This window comes from Urocampus carinirostris, chromosome 15, assembly GCF_059441175.1.
Source record: "Urocampus carinirostris isolate Australia breed hairy pipefish chromosome 15, RoL_Ucar_1.0, whole genome shotgun sequence".
In the NCBI taxonomy this organism is placed as follows: domain Eukaryota; kingdom Metazoa; phylum Chordata; class Actinopteri; order Syngnathiformes; family Syngnathidae; genus Urocampus; species Urocampus carinirostris.
The window spans coordinates 23283948-23306211 of NC_142363.1; the positions used below are offsets into that span (position 1 = coordinate 23283948).

The 22264-nt window shown below is 38.6% G+C and overlaps 1 protein-coding gene across 12 annotated transcripts in view; it reads left to right on the forward strand.

Annotated features, from left to right (window-relative positions):
- LOC148351914 (traf2 and NCK-interacting protein kinase-like) overlaps positions 1-22264 on the forward strand; it is a 107432-nt gene that overhangs the window by 4004 nt on the left and 81164 nt on the right. For all 12 annotated transcript variants that reach the window (XM_088354696.1, XM_088354704.1, XM_088354699.1 and 9 more), the window contains exon 2: positions 18896-18961. In XM_088354696.1, the coding sequence (XP_088210822.1) occupies positions 18896-18961 (66 nt within the window). The remainder of the gene's footprint in view (positions 1-18895; positions 18962-22264) is intronic.

Consider the following 22264-nt stretch of genomic DNA (forward strand, 5'->3'; position numbering starts at 1 on the left):
TAGAACCAGTTTAAGACTGAAAAAGTCCACCATTGCATCAACATTTAAAGTTTTCGTTTCATTTTCAACCTCTGGACTTCCCTATTAGAATAAGAAGGATGATAACTTTTTGATTCCTCTTGCTTGTGTCCTACTTGAACCATTCTCTGTAACTCATTTGCGCCCAGAATATTCTGTAAATGAAACCTCTGAGGGAACCGTTCATTGTTTCCAGTCTGTATTTTGGATAACCGACATCCTTACTACCCAAAACCAAAACAACACGGGGCAGGAAAAAAGTGTCCTCCAACAGTAGATATTAGCTTAGTACGCAGTTGATGATATCTTCCTCTCTCTGTCTCTCTCCTTCTTATCTATCTAGACTGGCCATATCCTATATACCGTTTTTCGTAAGTCGAATGGCCGTAAGTAGGGGAGCGTATGTATTTTCGAATGTACCCCCTCAAAGCCCAAGTTCTCTGTAACTCATTTGTGCCCAGAATATTCTGTAAATGAAACCTTTGAGGGAACCGTTCATTGTTTCCAGTCTGTATTTTGGATAACCGACATCCTTACTACCCAAAACCAAAACAACAAGGGGAGGAAAAAAGTGAATGTACCCCCTCAAAGCCCAAGTTCTCTGTAACTCATTTGCGCCCAGAATATTCTGTAAATGAAACCTTTGATTGAACCGTTCATTGTTTCCAGCCTGTATTTTGGATAACCAATATCCTTACTACCCAAAACCAAAACAACAAGGGGAGGAAAAAAGTGTCCTCCAACAGTAGTTATTTGCTTAGTACGACAGAAAATGTTATTATGAGAATCAGTGATGCCAAAGGTTTTGATATTACATTAGCGTTAATGTTTACTTTGGTGTCTGTATGCTGTTTTACAATGTTCTGGGTGTTTGCTAGTGTAATTATATAAATAAAAACAGTAAAGCAGATTGCCTACAAGCAGCTGTATAGAAATAAGCCGTGCAAGCTAAAGACATTAGCTTCCAACGCATACGTTAGCCGTTTAAACCCAAATAACAACAACCCCCCGCACTCATACACACAGAGTCAGATGAGCGTACAGTCATCCTCAACCACTGACTAGACAGGAAGTAGGTCAGATGGGTCCGATGAGGGGGGGATCGGCGGGTAGCTCGCGATGGGATGGTGGTGGGGTGGGGGGTTGTGTGGTTTTTGTTTTTGTCTGCACTTAAAGATGCAAAGAGTGGGCGGCGGGAGTGGATTTTGATGTTTGCTGTCACTGTGTTTCTTGTTATCGAATGTTTTTTTCGATGTAGACATGTTTTTGCTGGTGCTGAAGCATCTGCTTCACAGATCTACGGTTCTGGGTCTGAATCTCGGCTTTGGCTCAAGTGTGATGGATCATTATAGTGCTCTGATTTCAATTCTAATATCAGTTGAAGTACAACTTATTATTTTGTAGCCGTCGGGTTGATTTGAAAATATTTAATAATTTTGGTTTTTGGGGGTCTGTAAGATCAGAATGACCAGGAGAACACTTTAAAATATTTTAACCTTTGTTTACTTGACATCAAGGATCAAAATATTGTATTTTTTTGGGGGGGAGCGTGGAATTATTTCTAATAATTTTGCCTTTATTTACGTGAACATGGGTGACAGGGGCCTGATGACCATTTTTCAGTTGCCTGCAAAAAAAAAAAAAAAAAAAAAAGCAACCTAAACTAAAACCATTTGGGCTAAAAACGATGTGTTTTACCTTTTACTGCATATACAAATACCTACAAATGCTAATTGATGTTCTGTGCTACCGAAACCTAAAAATCTTGCGTAGTTTACTACGTCAAATTATAGCCAATTACAAAATATGCATTTTCTATGAAAATTCTGAAAGTCCCCAAAATGAAATAAAAATGAAGCATTGCTACTTTTTTTAATTTTCATTGTCGATCGTTCCATGGTTATTTATTGTGCATTACTCCGCTCTGCTGTAATAATGTAGTAACAGCAGGTTTAGTGTGCATTTTAAGTAATAACATTGTCTAAGAACCACTTTACACATAAAATGGTGTTCTTATATGCTACAACAAAACCAAAATCCACAAATTCTCTTTACAGAAATTTGATTTTCAACATTTGGCAGATCTAAAGGTTTTACGATCCTGCTGCTACGGGTGGCCCAAGACAAAAAAGCTTACAAAAGCCTGTTCAAAAAAATCGAGAAATGGTGTGGTTTGGTCACGTTGGGACTCCACAGTTTGTATTCTTCCTCGTGCTCATAGGCGCTCGTTTTCGGTTGCACTCCACCATACAGTGACACTTAGTGGTCAAATAATTGAAATAAATTAAAAATACCGTTATCTTTCTTTACCATTGACCGGTTCATTGTGTGACACTATTTTCACGGCCCAGCCAAAATAATAAATCTAACATTTATAATGATAACAACATTAATCATAATAATGAGTGTAAATCCACATTGTGTCACCTGGCACGTTGAATTGTCCTTATATCATCTACCAAAATCGCATTCAATAATAAGGAGCGCTAGGCCAATCCTTGCCTTGTTTTTGGAATGTGGGAGGAAACCCGAGTACCTGAGGGTACGTGAAGAACATGCAAATTTCAAACAAGACCGGCAGCTGGAATTGAACGTGGGACCTCTGATCTGTGAGGCAGATGTTCTACTAGAAACACACTCTTTGTACTATCGTAGCTTTTAACGTCATGTCCATCTGTGAGCCAAGTCATTAAAAATATAAACTCACTAAATGAACCAAACCTGTGAAAGGTTTTAGGGTGTTATGTGGTCTCTGTGTCCTTGACTGTTCTTGATCTAGGAATCCATGTAATTTTCAACCGCTCTGCCAAAAGTTTTTCCAGTTTGTTGGCAATCTTTGGCATTATGTAGTGGGCTGTAGTTGACCATTCTCCACGCCGATTGGCCAGGAGCGCAAACGTTTGGTTTGATTCACCCTTCGCAGTATCTTCAGCGGGTTGGAATCTTAGTTTCCAATGTGACAGTTGCAATTACAGATGCTGCCCTACTTACTTACTTCCGGACGATCGTTTGTAAGTTGAATTTGTTCGTAAGTTGCCTCAGTGCAATATTTTGTAAGTTAAAGGTTTATCTAAGTATGTTTAGGGTTGTTTAAGTAACCTGTATTGTTTTGTACTAAAAAAATAAAACATTTCATTAAATAATATGCTCATTAAAGATAAATAAAGTTAAGTGTAACTTACTTTTGGAAGATAAGCTTCAAGAGTTAGGCGACTTCCTCCTTTACACACAAACTAGCAAGAGGAAGCCAGATTTCTTCTGCAGGACTGGATGCTGGGTGAGCTCTCACGGCGCCACCACACGCTGGTAGCGGTGGAAAGAAGCACTACAGTACTGTCCTGTACTCAGAAAAAGGTGCACACAATACAAAATCTAAATAACAACAATGTCCGGATATTTTTCGACATCCCGAAATAAATGTTTGTATCTAGTCAAGTCAAGTCATGATTATTTGGATAGCCTTTAAACACAAGAACTCTCAAAGGGCTGTACAGACTACTATTATCCATCTATCTATCGATCTATCTATCGATCTAGCTAGCTAGCTAGGTACTGAAACGGAGCTGTGTCAGTAAAACAGCGATAGGTAAAAGAAATCATGGAACTTATTATTCTTTTTGTGTGGCCTGGTGTAAAACAACCCAAGGCCCGGGGCTGGTCCCTGGCCCAGTGGTTGCCGACCACTGCTTTAATTGACAAAAAATAATCTGTATTTGTTGTTTTCCTAATTAATTATTGTGGCTCAGTAGTTCAATAATATAAATAATGAGTGAGGCGAGCCGGGAAATTAACAATAACAATGAGTAAATGTAATGGTTGGAGATGTGACCGGAGACTAAAGTAGTTCAAGGCAAAGACCCGGTGTGACCACCGCCTGCCCCTGATCGCTCTACCAATGCCTGCTGCCCACCGAGTCCGCATTCCTCGGGTCCCCTCGCCCCAGACGCCATGGCAACCGGGCCACGGCATTGCCTGGGGGCTTACACAAGGCTTATTCATGAATGGTCTATATACAGTACTGTATGGAAGTCTGTCCCTTCGTCCTCCCTCCTCTTCACTCAACCGTCCCATCTCCACTTGACCCATTTGTAACCTTGCCTCTCTCTGCTCAGTGATGGACCACCACGGTCAGGAAGTTCGACGTGACCTATAAGTTAAAACAAGAAGAATAAATCTCAAGAGAGCAAACGATTTAATTTTTGTTTCATGTAATTAAAGACAAAATCTGCGCCATTGACTGCTATAGATGTCAAAAATCTACAATAGACCACGGGATATGAAATTAATCCGTTCTTAAGTGGGGTTTGCAATTTTAATTGCTGTATAATCCATAATACAAACCTATGTTGATGCATACCTCATATGTTCCCAACCCTGGTTACCCCTGATAAAAAAAAACATTACAATAACAAAACAGAATATAGTAATGTATGTGTATGTGATTGAATAGCACTACAAAAATATATACGTGTAAAGGAAAATGGCATTTATTCACCTTTGGTGTGACAAAACTTGAGCTGGTTGAGTAGAGTAGCAGGTGGATGCAAGAGACGGCGACAGCCAATAAGAAATTCAACTGAATTCAAAACTTCCACTTGCGAGGATTGTCCTGCCCTCGGAAGAGTATCCTTATTCCTAATAGGGTTCCCGTATTTGATTGGTTAAGGCCATATTCCTTAGCTAGGGTAATTTCTGTATTCATGTGCATTATTTGCCTGTAAATAATGGCAGGCTTTGTTCCCTTGATTATCATGTTTTAGCATGACTGCAAGCCTTGGGACTCATAGCAAATAAATGCAGCACAAAAAAATACATTATTACATTGCCGACTCGCAAAGTCATTAGGAAGCACATGTGATTCTGAACTGAATGAAGAGAAAAACAATGTGGGAGGTGGTTCAGCCAATAGCATATCCGCTTTTATGCCTTGACGCAAAGTGGGGCTGAAAAAGTATCTTATTCCACACTGTACGCTGAAAACAGCGTTAAGAGGGGACACCATATCCCAAAGGGCTATTTTATTATATAAACTCTACTTCCCTCGCCAAAAAGGCAGACATTTTAATAAAATTACATAATTAATGCAAATTCATTATTCCTCTAATAATTAGTTCCTTATTGTAAAACAGCCACCACAGGGCATACAATAGAGATATCGGTCACCTTCTTGAGCACCAATACCTGGTATTCATACTTACCGTACACTTCCTTTGAGATGAATAAGACAGTGAACTAATTTATTACAGTGTAAAGTAAATGTCTTATGACGGGGGTCTACTGTATTACAGTCATCCCTCATTTAACCCAGAGGTTAAGTTCCTAAAACAATCTGTGATAGGCGAAATCTTTTTTGTTTTTGTTTTTTTTAAATAGTTATTATACAATTTAATACACTGAAGCCCAAAAACGAACACTTATTTCAGACTCAAGTGTTTGTTTAACAAATAAAAAGACTGTATATAGACGCTGCCCTACTTACAAACGAGATACGTTCCGGTCGCAAGTTGCTTCAGTGCTATATTTTATATCTTTAAGGTTTATATAAGTATCTTTAAGGCTTGTATAAGTAGCCTGTGTTGTTTTGTACTAAAAGATAATCATTTCATAAAATAATCGGCTAAATAAAGCTAAATAAAGTAGAGTTTAACTTACTTTTGGAAGATGGGCTTCAAGAGTTATGCAACTTCCTCCTCCATGGTAAAAAGTGGCTGAAAAAAAACGATCCAACCGTGTTCTCAACCGCATCAAGGTTTCTTATTCCACTTTCATTTAAAAAGAAACGTCTCGCCTCTTCTTTACACTTTACTCCAACCATATTGAATGGCTGCACGAGATATTAAACATTAAAAATGTCTTAGCTTGCTAGAGATACAGTAAACAATGTTTACAAATGAACTAGGAAGAGGATTTCTTCTTCGGGGTGGATGCTGGGTAAGCTCTCACAACGCCACGGCAACAAGAAGCACTTCAGTAATGTCCTGTACTCGGAAAAAGGTGCACACAATACATAACTTACAGCAATGTCCGTATTTTTTTTCGACATCCCGGAAAAAATGTCCGTATCTAAAGTTTTATATAAGTCCAATGGTCGTAAGTAGGGGAGCGTCTATAAATGTTTTTTTTTGTCTTTCTTTATTTATGTATATAAATAACTACTGTACTGTCAATAATAAGTAGGGAGACTGTTTAGCCAATCAGAATGCAGAACAATGCACTATGCAAATCTCAAAACTGTGTTATAGCGAGGGATTACTGTATATCACTCATCCAGTACGTTGAAAATAGGGCTGAAATGACAAACTCTCGAGATATATTTTTTCAGTTCACCCGAGGTTCAAATCAATTTTCAAAATCGATTCATGGCCCAGTCCTGATGGATGGGGGGGCCAGGACAAGAGCTGCAAATAATCCGGGACATGGCAGGCAAAGTAGTAATATTTTAAAGTATTTATGTAGTAGAATTTTTATTATCGTAATACTTTGCCATTGTATTTCTTCTTCCTTTGTGAATAATTGAAAGTGAATGGCTGAATTAAAAGAAATTAAACCCGAGAGGCTTAACTCGGACCCAAGTGTGGAACAACTGTGCTCAGCATCTTCTCCCTATAATATTATTTGTGCATGAATTCTGTGGTATTTCTTTCTTCTTCTAAAGCAAAACAATATATTATGTCCATGTTTATTAGCATTTAATTAGATATTCATCCTTGCAATAATTTTCTTTTCTTTTTGTAGCTTTTCTATAAAAGTACTGTTATAAATGGTTAATGGTCTGTATTTATACAGCGCTTTTCAAGTCATTAAGGACCTCCAAAAGCACTCTATAATGTGTTTCATACTTACCCATTCAGTGCTATATTTTATATCTTTAAGGTTTATATAAGTATGTTTAAGGCTCGTATAAGAAGCCTGTGTTGTTTTGTACTAAAAGATCATGGCCCAGTTCTGATGGATGGGGGGGCAGGACAAGAGCTGCAAATAATCCAGGACATGGCAGGCAAACTCTCTGTCATGCCACGTTTTTCTTGTAAATGTGTGATTAAGACTTGACTCCCGCGTGATGAATAATGCAGCGGAGAGGCGTGGGCGGGATGTGCCGGGAATTTCGACTCGTGCCGCATCGTTTTTGTGTTTTAAGTACAGACCCGATTCCCCCCAACACCTCCCATTCTCTCCGGGGTCTCTAATTTAATCCGCCCCACTTGAGTGTAATTCGTAGTCTTGAGACCAACAAGTGGAGGGGGGCGGCGCTAAAAACAGACGAGAGGAGTTGTTCGATGCAGATGACTTGACTTTCGAAGTTTTATCATTATGTTTTGTACTTGTGAAGCAATCAGGAATGTTTAAGGCCGTGGTCGGCAACCACTGGGCTGCAGATCAGTACCGGGGTCTTTCGGTACCGGGCCGCATTTGCCTTATTTTTTTGCTTAAACCATATTTATTTGTGTATACAAAAATACTCAAATTGGATGCGCGGTATACAGAGGTTTTACGGTAGTACAGCACGATAATCAAGCAATGATTGATCAATCGATAAAGATCGCTGACCCCAATTGCTCAACAATGGAGGCAGGAATCAAACCCGGATCATGACAATAAGTGCGCCAATTGCTATCAGCTAGGCCTTTAGGATTGTAGATAACAAAGGAAAAGGCATTCGATTTTAAACCTTGTGAATGGAAATAAAAAAGCAATATAAATTACAATGAATGAAATAATAAAAATAATGCAAAACGTGTATATAGTAAAAATGATAATACTATTGAATATATATATTTGGATTTATCTATAAAATAAAAATAAAATACAACAATGTTGATTTAATTAAAAAAGAAATGTAAATAAGAATAAAAAAAACAATATAACTAAATAAACAAAAATTAAATTTTAAATAAATAAAGGGAATAACATGCACAAATAACCATAAACTATGAATGATTAATATATACAAAAACATGAATAAATAAATAATATTCAAACATAATAATATACTAAACATCCCGTGTGTCAACCAATCAGGTTCCCTTGCCATTTGTGTCCAGGTGTGGTATTACTTCCACTGTACTTAGTCTGCTCATTCGTTAACCTCGTTAGCATTGCTAGCTTTTTTTTGCCACATCCAGAATGGCTCTTGTTTGGCTAATTTTCGAATTGCATATTTTTGTATCTTCGCATTTTGGTCCTCAAACATCCCACAAAACTTGAAAGTGTCACTTTAAAATGGCCGATTCGACTCTTTTTCAAATGAAGAACTGTTGATAACTAAAGACACACCCCAAACGTTTAACACAGGGGTGTCAAACTTATTTTAGCCGGGGGCCACGTTGTAGAAAGAAACAGTGGATTAAAGCGAAAGAAAGATAGAGGGGAGAAAATGACAGGGTAAGAGACAGAGAGAAAGAGAAAAATAAGTATGAGTATGACAGAGAGAGAGATAACGATAGAAAAAAGGAAGAAAGAGGGATTGAAAGAGAGAGAAATAGCAAGATGAGCAAAAAAGAAATCTGGAGACAAGATAAAAATAAAGAGAAAAGCAAAAGAGAGAGAAAGTATGAGAAAGACAGGGACGAAGTGAGAAGGCAAAGATGAAATAAGAGAAAAGGTGAGAGGGAGTAAAAGAGAGAGAGAGAGAGAGAGAGAGAGAGAGAGAGAGCGAGAGGGGGAGAAAAGAGAGAGGAATATGAAAGAGAAAGAGAGAGGAAAAGGAGAGAGAGAAGAGAGACAGAGAGAAGAAAAAGAGAGAGAGAAAGAAAGAAAAAGGAAGGAAAGAAAAAAAGATAGAAAAGTTACAGCTACAGTTGCTTTGTGAGTGGGGCCTGGCATCAAGTGGCCATATTTAAAACTGCTGCTCATTTTTCTCTTGTGCTTCCCTCAGCATTGCCTCGCGGGCTGAATTTAAACCGGCCTGATCCAGCTCTCGGGCTGCATGCTTAACACCCCCGGTCCAACACATTCTGCGTCATTAATAGCTATATACATTCAAAATCAATTTTACATAGTCTCCCCTGGTGTAAATTGAATTGTGATGACTCAGCATGGAGCTCCAGCTAATTTAGCAAAGCAAAGCAATTTCTCAGGATTTTTCATTACTTGAGAAAAAAAATGTAATTTAGCAGGGGGTGTGTAGACTTTTTATACCCACTCTGCAGTAACATACAGGATATGAGATTGAGGGAGCCATTCCTAAAATAGAATTAAAACGCTTTAGATGGCATGTTTGCCAGGGAAATCTTAAAGCTCAGTTAAAGGGGGATTAAGGTTACGTTGCGAAATGAAACCAAGTCACTCACTCACTTGAAGAGGCTTTTGCAAGAAAGGCAGGCCCGCACTCTAAAATCCATTCTTCATAATGGCCTTTTCCTAAAGCCTCCCAGGGACAAACATTCCCTGTATGGACCTGAATAAGAATCAAGACTGTTTTTATTGTCGTTAACATTAAAATGCCATAAAAAAGCGCGTTGTACGATGTTGATAGGAGAAGTATATACAAAGAAAAAGACAAATATCCTGAGTTGTTGTATATGTACATCAAGGTGCGGTCAGGAGGTCCATCCATTCTTATCCTCAGTGGGGTCGCGGGGGTGCTGGAGCAGTGGGCAGGGCGCACAAAGACAGACACCCCCTCATTCACACTTAGGGACAATTTTGGAATATGTGAGGATTCACGCGGAGAGGAGAACATGCAAACTCCACACAGGGAGGCTGCGGTGCCGCCCTTGTCACAAAGTCACTTTTTTTAATTAAAGTTGTTTCCGCATTGGCAAACCTAAGCAGGTCTTGATAAATGATGCTGTAATAATAGTCCGTTGTATGTACAGCCCTTTGAGACTTGTTGTTATTAAGGGCCATACAAACAAACATGATTTGACTGGACTACAATGAAAGCTTTCGAGTAAATCTGGATTCCAGTAGAAACTGTTGTATTATTTAGCGCCTCCTAGTGGTAAAAAAAACCCTGATTAATTAACAAGAACATCATTGATTTTAATTACAAGCAAACACTCTGTTGCTCCACACAATACAGAGACCTCTAGTGGTCAAGTAATACACACTGTACCTTTAACTCAGGATTTGACTGCATTTTGGGACTTGAAGATATAATTTTAATATATATTGCACTCTTGCACTACTGTATAATACTATACATAGCTATAATTATTTAGTATATTATTAGTACTTCAATACTCTAACTCAGTACAACATTTTATTTATATCTGTACATTCAAGGAAACTGTGCGGGTCAGATGTATCGACATTTCGTTCTGTATACACGTGTACAAGAATGACAATAAAGTATATCTGAATCTGTATCTGTATCTGAATCTGATATACCAGACCCATATCCCCTAGTGGGAGGTAGCTAGAGTCAAGAACACATTCACATTTTTGACTCTTTCTGAGAGATTGCTACAGAGGAGGGGATTCCCAGCCCCTTCGCTCAACCCAACTGATATGTTGGGAGTCATTAGGTGACCAAACCCCCCAATTCCAACCCCTAATGCCGAGCGCCAAGCAGGGAGGCACTGGGTACCAATGTTGTAAGTATTAGGTATGACCCGGCAGAGGCTCAAACCAGCAACCCCCCAGTCACGAGGCGGGCGCCATATCCCCAACAAGCTGGTTTATTTTGATAATAAACATAAATTATCACAGTAAGCGTACATTTAATGTGTATGGTGTTTAGTGTCCAGGTTAGCCTAGCTATGCCAAACAGACAGCCTGCTCCTGACCTGGTTCACTAGATAATTCAATACGGCCTGCCATAAATCCCTGATTATGTCAAGAACAGAAGCAAGTCTCTCTGTCATTGGTCATCAAATATTATTATTTTTAAATAAATATAAACCAAATGCTCTCTCTGGGCGCGAGAGGACAGTGTTGAGTTTGTATAGCGTGGTATGTTGGTTCAGGTGTAAAACTGCGTTCACTCAAATAAACCAGTTAACTCAATAATGCCACACCTTAAAATCTTCTTTACCCATTGTTGTGTTTAAAAAAAAGCATCCCTTGTCATTCGTGACTATATTATTTAGGGTAGGGTACTAATTTAGGCTAAACCATAAAGCGTAAGAGTTTACATTCTGCTTCAGAGCCAAACTGAGTTTGACATCCTTGAGTAAGACCCTCATTTTCACAGGATTTGAAAAATTATCCTCCCCAAAAACAAAACGCAATTTCTTTTAGCACATTTTAATTCAAAATAAGGTCTCAAGACTGAGCCTGACCCAAAATTTGGAGGGTGGGGCGTGGTGTAGTCTGACAAAATCACACCTCTTTCTCAAAAAAAATATGAAGATTTTGGGTTTTCTTTGGGCCCGGTCCCTCAAATCTATTCAATTGATCGGCTTCTGGCCTGGGGTCGGGTCAGGCTGGATTCTTTAACCCCGATCTTACCTCTGATTTCAATCATTCGGGGTTGACAGCTATGCATTAAGACTAGGCTACCGGTGGTGTCTCACGATTCCATTTACCGTCATTGCATTTTAAATCACTCCCGTCCCAGCTGGGACATAAAACCGAAGCATCTTTGTGTTCTCATCAAGTTCCATGAGCACACAAAAGAGATTTCTCATTCCCTCTTTACGAGCAGACCCCCCAAGCGAGGCCCCGAGAGCTCCTCCGGAGTTCCGAGTTAATTAGCCGAGCGAGGGCTTGCACGCCAGCGTGCTAAGCTAAAGGAATTCTCACAAAAGTAGATAGTTAGCATAGTCGCTGGGTGCGTGTTGAACTAGGTGCTGCCTGTTTCACTTACTGTCATATGTGTTCAATTCAAAGCAGTGGACCTTTTTAATAAATGACACAGCACCAGGGTATGTATGAGGGATGTGAAAAAGGCGGTCCGCGGGCAGGAGCAGGCCCATTAACAGATTGAATGCGGCCCAGGACAATGCCCAGAGAAGTGCCAGGGGAAAATGAGCTTCAAATTTAAATGCGTCCACTTGATGTTGGCCACTAACTCAGACACTGTAGCTGGGTTGCTTTCTCACTTTTTCTCTCTTTCTTTTTCTCTCTTTCTATATTTCCTCTTTCCTTTTATCTCCCGTTCTCTTTCTCTCTTTGTCTGTCTCCCTTTTTCCCTATTTCTCTCGTTCCTTTTTTAGCTTTCTCTGTCTCTCTGTCTTTGTCTCTATTTCCCTTTTTTCCATTCTTTCTACCATTGTTTCTCTGTCTTGGTCTCTTTATCTTTCTTTCTTTCTACCGTTCTTTTTCTGTTTTGGTCCCTTTATCGTTTTTGTTCTTCCTTTCTTCCTTTGTTCGTTTGTTTGTTTGTCTGTTTCTATCTATCTTTTTTAACCTTTTTTCTACCATATTCTACCTCTCTTTCTTTCTCTTTTTGCCCTTATCTTACTCTTTCTTTTTCTTTCTCTCTTTCTCCGTTTCTCTCTCTCTCTTTGTCTCTGTCTGTCTTTATTTCTTTATTTTTTTTCTCACCCTGTTGATCTCTCTTTCTCCCTTGTTTTCTCTCTCTCTCTCTCTCTCTAATTCTTTTTTCTTTTCTTTTTTATCTTTCCCCCTTTACCATTTGTTTTCCTCTGTCTTTTTGTCCCTCTCTTTCTTTCCTCCTCTTTAATCTACTAGTCCGGTTTAAATACACGATGGGTTGCCAAGATTCAGCTCAACTTTATTACAAACCCATTGAACCTCCCCGCACACGAATACTCCCCTCCTCATTGCAATCTGGTGCACGTTGCTACGGCATTCTCACAATAGAGGGTATTTGGTCTCGGCTTCCTTCTCAAGTCCATCTGAGGCTCTCTGTCAAGTTCAAGTTTTGTAAAGCATTCTTGGAAAACAAATAGCGCTTGTCCGTCACTATGAAAGGATTATTTCAGCTTCCAATGTCGATTGCAAACCAGCGTGGGACCATTTGTACTTGAAATTAAATCAAATAAATTAATTATATGTTATTCATGCAACCCTATTGAGAAAAAGTTCAGGAAATAAATAAATGCATTGAAATAGCACGTCATCTTGACAATAATTAAAGAAAGCGTGTGTATTATTTGACCACTAGTTGTCACTGTAGGGTGTAGTGCAACCAAAAGAGTGCAAAAAAGCAAGAAGAAGAACATAAACTGCATGATAAATGCTGTATTTTTGCCTAATATTTACATCCATGTATATTTTTTATCTAGTTTTTTTTACCACTAGGAGGCGCTGAATGTTACACACAGTCCCTTCAAAGTTGCTAAAGGAACGTCCACACTGCGAACCAAAAAGAATGATCATTTGTCAGGTTTTATTCAAATAAAAGAAGTAGTTCTTTTCCCCAGTAAAACACGAAAAATTCAACGTCAACTGCTCATATCTTAATATAAATGAATTAATTAATGAATACCTTTTAGATTCATCAATACAATTCCCCCAAATTAAAAAATTTTAGATTAATACATTTACATAAAAGGGCCAATATATGTCACGAGGTGGAAGGGGTGACCGGACCAGAACGGAGGCAGGAGGCAGGAAGGGAGAACTCAATTGCGTATGATCAAAGCTTTTATTTACCAAAAATAAAAGTTGACAAAACAGAACAAAAACATTCTTACACTCAGAATGGTCAGGTACAGGTTTCCTCCGACTTAAACTAAACAGGAAAAGGCATAACAGAACAGAAAATGTGTAATGAGCCAACAACCGCAATACCCACAACCCAACCTTAAATAGCAGTCACGCAATTAGCTGATCTGCTTCAGCTGGTGCCCAGGGGGCGGGGCAGACCGGTCGCCACGGCGACCATGACAATATATATATTACAAAAATACATTTTAAAATATACAAAAATGTGCAAAAATCATAATACATAATGTGAAACAAATCATGAATATAAAAAAATAATAAATAAAATAAGCAAAAACATGAATTAACAGAAATGTATTAGGTAAAGATATTCCCAAAAAATATGCATAAAAAAAGCTATATAAATTGAAACAAAAGCAGAATATAAAACTAAAATACGTATATATTTAACTATTTTTCCATTTTCCATTATTGTCTAACTTTTTTTTATAAAATCAAAACTAGAAAATCAGTAATTAATATAAGATATATAACAATCATTTACAATTTATTTGTAGTATTTTTCCTTTATTTTTAGGTATTTTTCTAAAATGAAATTGGGTGAATACTACTTGAATTTATATAACATTCATTTTGACTGTTTTTTATCTATACATTTTTTTTTAAAAGCAAAATTGAAAAATAAGTAATAAGTAATTCAAGTGAGGAAAATTATAGAAAAATTACCTTTTTTTTGTATTTTTGAATTTTATTTCAAAGTCAAGTCATGTTTATTTGTGACGCCCTTAATCACAAAGAGTCTAGAAGGGCTGCACAGATCAAAGACTATTGCAAACTACAGACTATTTAGATCACCATCCCCTGGTCTAAAACCTACATGAGGGCAAATAATACAAAGATATTGTCAACATAAAATATAGGTTATTCATATGCAATAGAATAAAAGTGTGTTTTAAGCTTAGATTTAAACATTTCCACTGAGGTTGCAGATCGAATCTCAGGGGGGAGAGCATTCCACAGCACCACGGCCCGGATGGAGAACACTCTCGAACCTGCGAATTTCTTCTTGGCTCTTGGGATCACTAGTAGACAAGCATTCTCAGAGCAAAGGCTCCGGGCCGGAACACAGGCCGAAATTAAATCTGAAAGATATGAGGGAGACAGTCCATGCATGATTTTATATACTACCAACAGAACCTTAAAATCACATCTTAAGCTAACAGGGAGCCAATGCAGTTTAGCTAAAATCGGGGTAATGTGATCAAATTTTCTTGTCTTAGTTAAAAGCCTTGCTGCAGCATTTTGTACCAGCTGAAGGCTCTAGATGTTGGACTTCGGGAGACCGGAGAGTAGTGCATTACAGTAATCGAGACGGGAGGTAACAAACGCATGAATCATAATCTCCACATCCGACTGAGACAACATAGAGCGAATTTTAGCAATGTTGCAAAGATGGAAGAAAGCTGTTCTAGTCATATTCTTAACGTGTGTTTGAAAGTACAGATTGGGGTCAAATGTGACACCGAAATTTTTGACTGAATCACTCTGGGTGATATTACATTTTTCAATGGACCAATAACTAACATTTTAGTCTTTTCACTGGAGAAATATTTCATTAGCAGCAGTTTCTTTATTATTCTTTTGAAAATTTCTCATTATTTCAAATTTCATTTATCCATCTAAAAAAACAAATGTATTAAAAAAATACTTAGAAAGTTATTATTTTCCATATTTTTCTAACTGGACTTAATGCAGTGTACACAATATCAATAGAATTCGCATGTTTCACTTGATTTAAAAATTCCATGCACGCTAAACTTTTGCCCTGATGTACATTGTATCGAAACGAAAACACTAAATCTGATTCATATTTTTTAAAACAAATATTGCTGCTCATAAAGGCCGAGGGAGATTTTTTTAATACCTCTGAGTCCAGACATAAAAACGGCTGCAAAGGCAGCGAGGTTGTATTGGATGTCATTAGATTGCGGCTGCACGTGTTTATGTGAAAGATTTACTGGCCTCCCGCTTTTATTTCCCGATGCTTCTCTGCTCACTTTTGTCTCCACGGGTTTGTGCAGGCCTCAGCAGAGCTGTCAAGCTGTCAAGGACCCTTTTCTTTCCTCTTCCCTTTCCTTTTTCTTCTTTGTCTCCCTACGCTTCGGCCTAAACGCAGAAGGATGAGCCGGTCTCGAGTACATCCTCCCTCAGGCTAGAGACGGCTCGGGACGTTCGGAACGGGTTGAAAAATACACAGCGGAGAAAACCGGAGATTGCAAGACAGGCACTTTATCTGAGCTAACTTTCCAAATTTTGGTTTGGAGGCAGCACGGCGGCTTAGTGGTTAGAACGTCTGCGGCACAGTTCTGAACTCATGAGATCAAACCTGTTTGTGTGGAGAGGGCTTGTCCAAGACTGGTGATTCCATACTACCGTAATTTCCGGACTATAAGCCGCTACTTTTTTCCCAAACGTTTAACCCTGCGGCTTATTCAGTGATGCGGCCAATTTATATAATTTTTCTAACAGCCGCCTGCGGCGCTCGAGTCAAAGGCACATGACGCAGCTTACAAACTAAACGCAATCGAAAAGTCAGATAAAGAAGGAAACAGCTACTGCACGCATACTTTTCCTTGCGAGCGTGTTGCTAGCGTGTTCAGGAATAGGGGAGCGTGGGACGACGTTTATATGTCAAAGTTTCTTTCCCATGCTAAAGGAGGGCAACTTTGATGACTACAGTAAAAGGGAGGAAGATAAGAACGCTTTACCGTGATTTCTATATGTACGGTATGTTTTTTTTAACAGACACTCAAACTGTTTTGCGAGCGTTTTGTTAGTAGCGTTTTGCTACCCTTCACAGGCACGGTTTGGGATGAAAGTTATAATATTATTATTAAAGCTTTGAAAACTCTCTCGGTGTACCGTCTTTCTTTGTAAATATGTGTAACCATGTATAATATGTATTTGCAACTGTATATTTTTGTCATGTATTTATTTGTATTTATTTTGGACACTTATTCTGATAAGTCTTGCACCGACCAATTAAAAAGAAGGGGCGTAACAGACGCGGGGGATGACGGGAAGTGGGGACTGGTAAAGGTGAGTGTTTGTGGACACGGCAGACAAAGGTGGATATATATTTTTCCCACCCTTACCTTTGGAAATATACACTTTTTTTCCTTGGATTACTTTTAACGGGACCCGGACTGTGCAGGTCTGCATCAAATCTTAACTACCGGTATCATTTTCCGTTCATTTTGCTGGCTGTGGTTTATAAACTGTGTACTTTATGTTCAGTTAAAATCGCGGGACTCAAAGTAGGTTTAGGGTTAATTTTGTGATTATGTTACATGTTTTGATGTGGGCGCATGCGGCTTATATACAGGTGCGGCTTGTGTAAGTACAAAAGCGGTTATCCTCTTAAAATGTGGTGGGTGCGCTCTATAGTCCGGATTTTACGGTATTTGCCAGGGGTTGTACATATAGCTACTTTCAGAACAGGTCAGGTAGCTACTCAGGTGTTCTTATGGCGCTGCCATGTTGGTGACCCCTGTCTTTAAACATTCAATATTGGATTATAATTATTAGGTGTAGTGGATTTTGCTTAATATGGGGTTGGTATGGGTAAGTTATAGATTTGCTGCAGATCGTGTGCTTGTTCTTTTTCTTTTTTTTAACACTACTCTACTTCATCTCCGTCCTCGGGTCGGCGGATAAAAATACAACCTGGGAGTCATTTATCTTTCATAGGACCCTTGCGGAAATGGCCTCTCACTTTGGAATACCCTAACCCGATTTCTCATTGTGCATTCTCCCGGCGTCACATGACCTAAGTGGAATCATACAATGCTTGACTGGAAGCACACAAACTTGAATATTGAGAAGGAAAAAAAACCTTTAAAAATGTTTCAACATGCAAAATCTGAGAAAACAGAACATGTTTTTTAGCGTAAAATCTCTATATTTCATTGGTATATCCCAATTTTTTACGAGATAAGGCATTTTGAAGACAGCATGTCTTGTCTCTGTCATCCTGAGCTTTGACTTTATCGGAGGAACACCAGCACCATGACAAGCCGGTTGCCATATTGTTTTATGTGTTTATTGTTGAAGACGTAACGAGTGTTTGAAGTGAAGTTTTCGTAGTTTTGGGGGGTAAGGCTTAGGTGTTGTGTCGCACCGATCAACGAACTGCAGACGCCGCCTCGATGGAAAAGCGCGAAGCTAGCCGATCACAAAACACGGCAGGGTAACCAGGAACAAACAACGAAAAGTGGCAATGGCTATGGAAATAAACACAAAGCTGTAAGGAATTAACCAAGGGACACGGCACACAAACCAAGCTAGCCTGCCGAAAAAACACATGGTGGGCAGCTAACGAGTGCCAACATGAATAAACAAAACAGGAAAGCCCTCGACTGCCTTGTTGCCAACGGGGAGCTAGCTGAAAAACAGTGACATGTGCGCTGAAAAACGTAAACGAAAACCTACAGAAATGAGCAGTATGAAATCGCTGTTCAATACAATCGCTGTATGTTTCAGGGCTGGCCTCACAGGTTGTGTTAATGGAATTCACTATTTTGTACGTGTTGAGTCCTTAATGACATCTACAGCAAACAACCCAGATGGGTCAACTTTGAGACAACATTTCTGGAGTCCCCAGGCGCTTGAAATATTTAGCAAAATATTTGAAAAATTGTGGATAGGAACACTGCACATTTTGTTCCTGAAAAAAAAAAAAAAAAAAAAAACCAAACATTTGTGACCTGAACAACTAAAGTAGGTCACAGTGAGGCAAATATCAAATTTGGGTTTTTGGTATAAATCGAATGTATAGAAATGAGCTTTGAAATGATACCATAGTCAATGCTTTGTGATAAAGTATTTTAAAGATATGGCCATTTGAATCACGTTTAAAATCTTTTCTTATTTTTTTTGGCCTGATGTCATTCAAATGTTTTCACTGTTAAAGTTTAATTTTAACAAAGACATTTTTACACATATAGAAATAATTGTACCGGACTGAAATCCATTTTTAGCACATATTTATTTAAAAATACCGTATTCACAATTCTGTTTTGCTTCCTAAAATTTGTAAATATTGCACTTTAATCACTGATTTTGTTACTTTTGCGATTAATGTGGTTTATGAAACTCAGCAAAAGTGTTTTTGAGTGTCATATCTTTCGAAATGGCGAAAAATGTAAAAAATAAAAATTTTTTTTCATGATTTTACTTGTTTTTTTTGTTATCGATCAGCCTGTTGCGAAAAATACAACGTTGCCACTTGCGACTCATTTGTTTAGGAATACCTATAATGGTCCTAATGATGATCCAATATTTTTACGTGTCTTTTCAGGACCCCGCTGGCATCTTTGAACTTGTGGAGCTGGTGGGAAATGGCACCTACGGGCAAGTGTACAAGGTAAAACGATGTCCTATCTGTGTGTCAGGACGGGCTCACTAAAAGGGGAAGTGTGTGCATGCAATCGACACCGGAAGTGGCCGTCACGGCCGAGGGTCAAATCCGCCGGGTGCGTGAAAGTCACACGGAGATTTGCCGGCTGACTCTCGGACCGATGTATTACTTCAGATTGCCGATGGCAACAGCCTCTTAGCTTTTGTCCTCGCTGTCCTCTCCATTGGCTGTCCAATTCTATTGTATCGTACGCTCCCTTGTGAGAAGTCAATATTGGAGCTGGAAGGAGTAAATAAATTAAACTGACACTGGGAATAGGACAACTTTCACAAAATAAACTAAACTGCATAGTAGATGATCACAAAAGACTGTTTGGTATTGTGTCGATGCCTGCCTCATTTTAATTTAGTTATCGGTACTTCCCATTATTAGCTGATGTAAGTCAGAATCCAGTCACTGTTATACAATCAGAAAAGCAAAGTTAGCCAAATAGTATATTGTCATTAATGTCATGCAAATTTAAGGACATTTTAGTTGGGATAAAATGGCATTTCCAGTAAAAATCTTCTGTAGTTCACTATGCCAGTTTATATAAAATTCCAAAATACGCATTTTCTATCAAAACTCCGACGATCAAACAAAAAACACCGGAATGAAGTGATACCCATTCATGTATTGACAATGTTAATTGTTCCTTGGTTATTTATGATGCATTAGTGCTATCTGCTGGAGACTTGTGTGCGGTTTCTTTTTGTCTAAAACACTCTCAACCTTAAAACGGCGCACTTAGATGCTACAACGAAAAGTATTTCAAAAGCTGAAAAATCTGTTCTGAAATACAATTTTTAATGTTCAGCTGCTCTGCATCTCTTAAAATGATCAATCTTTTGATTAATCAATTCTCGCTCAAATATGGACAATTCATCACATCCACTACACAGCATTATATCCAGACAGAAGAGCAGCTTCAGCGACAGACTGCTGTCACTGTCTTGTACCACGGACAGACTGAAGAGATCTTTTCTTCCTCATGCCATGAGGCTCTTTAACTCCACCCGGCGGAGTAAAGGCCCACACTAAACCACACCCCCTACATTGCATATTACCCTACTTTTATTGCAGTGTGTATTTTATGTAGCACTATTTAAATACTCCATACAACACGCTACAGTGGGTATTAGCACGTCACATTGGGTATCTGTATATTGTATTCCGTTTGCTTTATTATTGTATTGTTCTCAGCAAAGGGATGCTGCTGGAAATGTGAATTTCCCTGCGGGGATGAATAAAGTATCTATCTATCTATCTATCTATCTATCTATCTATCTATCTATCTATCTATCTATCTATCTATCTATCTATCTATCTATCTATCTATCTATCTATCTATCTATCTATCTATCTATCTATCTATCTATCTATCTATCTATCTATCTAAATATTTCAACACCATCTTATTCAGAAATTAATACAATTTTCATTCAACTACAATGTTACGTTGTCTACCTTAATTAAAAAATATGATATTTCATTAAACATAATATTCTTAAGCAGTTGTTTTCCAAATCTCGTGAATCATACATTTTCTGCATTTCCGGGCGCATTAGTTTGTTTTTGTGATAGCTTCTTAGCTGAATTTGAACATTGGAAGAGAAAGACAATGTTTAGATCTACTTCTTGCAAAACTGGGATTCAGTGAAATTAATGAACTTTAAACACCTTCAGTTGTTTTCTACAACTAAGTATTTTTACATCATGCATCCATCCATTATCTTCACTACTTATCCTCAGTAGGGTCCCTGTGGTGCTGGAGCCCATCCCTGCCATCTTCGGGCAGTGGGCAGGGGGCACCCTGAATTGGTTGCCAGCCAGTCGCAGGGCATATTTTTACACTAATTAAATCAAATCCTAAAATATTATCATTAATGGGGAAAAATACTTTTATTTTTTTGCTTGATCTGACTTATACACCTTTTACTTACTCAGAGTATGCCGTATTGAGTTGTACTTTTTAAGGTTAGACATTTATTCTTACACTTGTATCATCAAATGTGATTTTTGGGATAGAAATGTAAATATATTGATTAACCTGTCAGGGCGGACCAGAACAGAGCAGGAGACCCCAGAGCGTTCGTTACAAGTCTTTTATTTGGGGAAGCGTACAGGGTTAGCGGGAGACGCGATGACCGTCGAACGTCAGCAGCAACGCCGTGAAGACAACTTCGGAACACGTAGCCAATCGTAGCGTGGGACGGAAGCAGGTCGCGTTTACCAGGACTGGAGAGAAGATCGTAGCGTGGAAGCAGGTCGGATCGGAGGCAGGCAGAATCAGGTAAACAAGTCAAAAAGACACAGGAAAATCAGGCGAGTCAAACGGGGTAAAAAGTATCCTCCCACCAAGAGGTCTCCGCGTAGCATGCTTAAAAAGGGAACATAAACCAATCAGGAAGCGCATTCCAGCGCGCCAGATGACTACCCCAGGTGGCTCCACTTGGGTAATCATGACATAACCAGTGCACATTTTTGACTCTAGGGTTGACACAGGGTTGACAAGAATCAAATAAGCACTATTTATATTAGTACCTGGTATCAATTATTTTCGCAAGTGGAAAAATATTATGCAATCCATTATCCCGATCGAATATTTCTACAAGCTGGGACAAAGTACATTTTTGACCGGCCTGGTGGCTCTTCTTTTGCCGTTTGTGTACCGGCAGATGGCATTTTTGTCAGTAGGCCATTTTATCCTGTCCAAAACGAAATGCGCGGTTGTGGCCACTTTCCATTCTTACTGGTCAACTATTACTAAGAACAGTGGCCACAAACCATATTCTTTTCAGTTCAGGTCCCTGAAAAAATTCCATTGTGGCTTGCCTAAAATATTTTGGCCGTGACGTTAAGAATTTCGCTAATATCCATTAACCTTGATGAATGAAGGATTACAGACAATGCCCGACTTACAAATGAGTTAGGTTCCAGACGATCGTTGGTAAGTTGAATTTGTTCGAAAGTTGCTTCAGTGCTATATTTTGTATGTTTTTTCATATAAGTATGTTTAAGGCTTGTATAAGTAACCTGGATTGTTTTGTACTACAAAATGAACATTTCATGAAATAATATGCTCTATAAAGATAAATAACGTTGAGTTTAACTTATTTTTGGAAGATGAGCTTCAAGAGGTCCTCTTCCGTGGTAATAAGTGGCCGGGAAAAGTGTTCCAACCATTTTCTCAACCGCATCAAGCTTTCTTGTTTCATTTTTATTTAAAAAGAAACTTCTCGCCTCTTCTTTACACTTTACACCTACAAC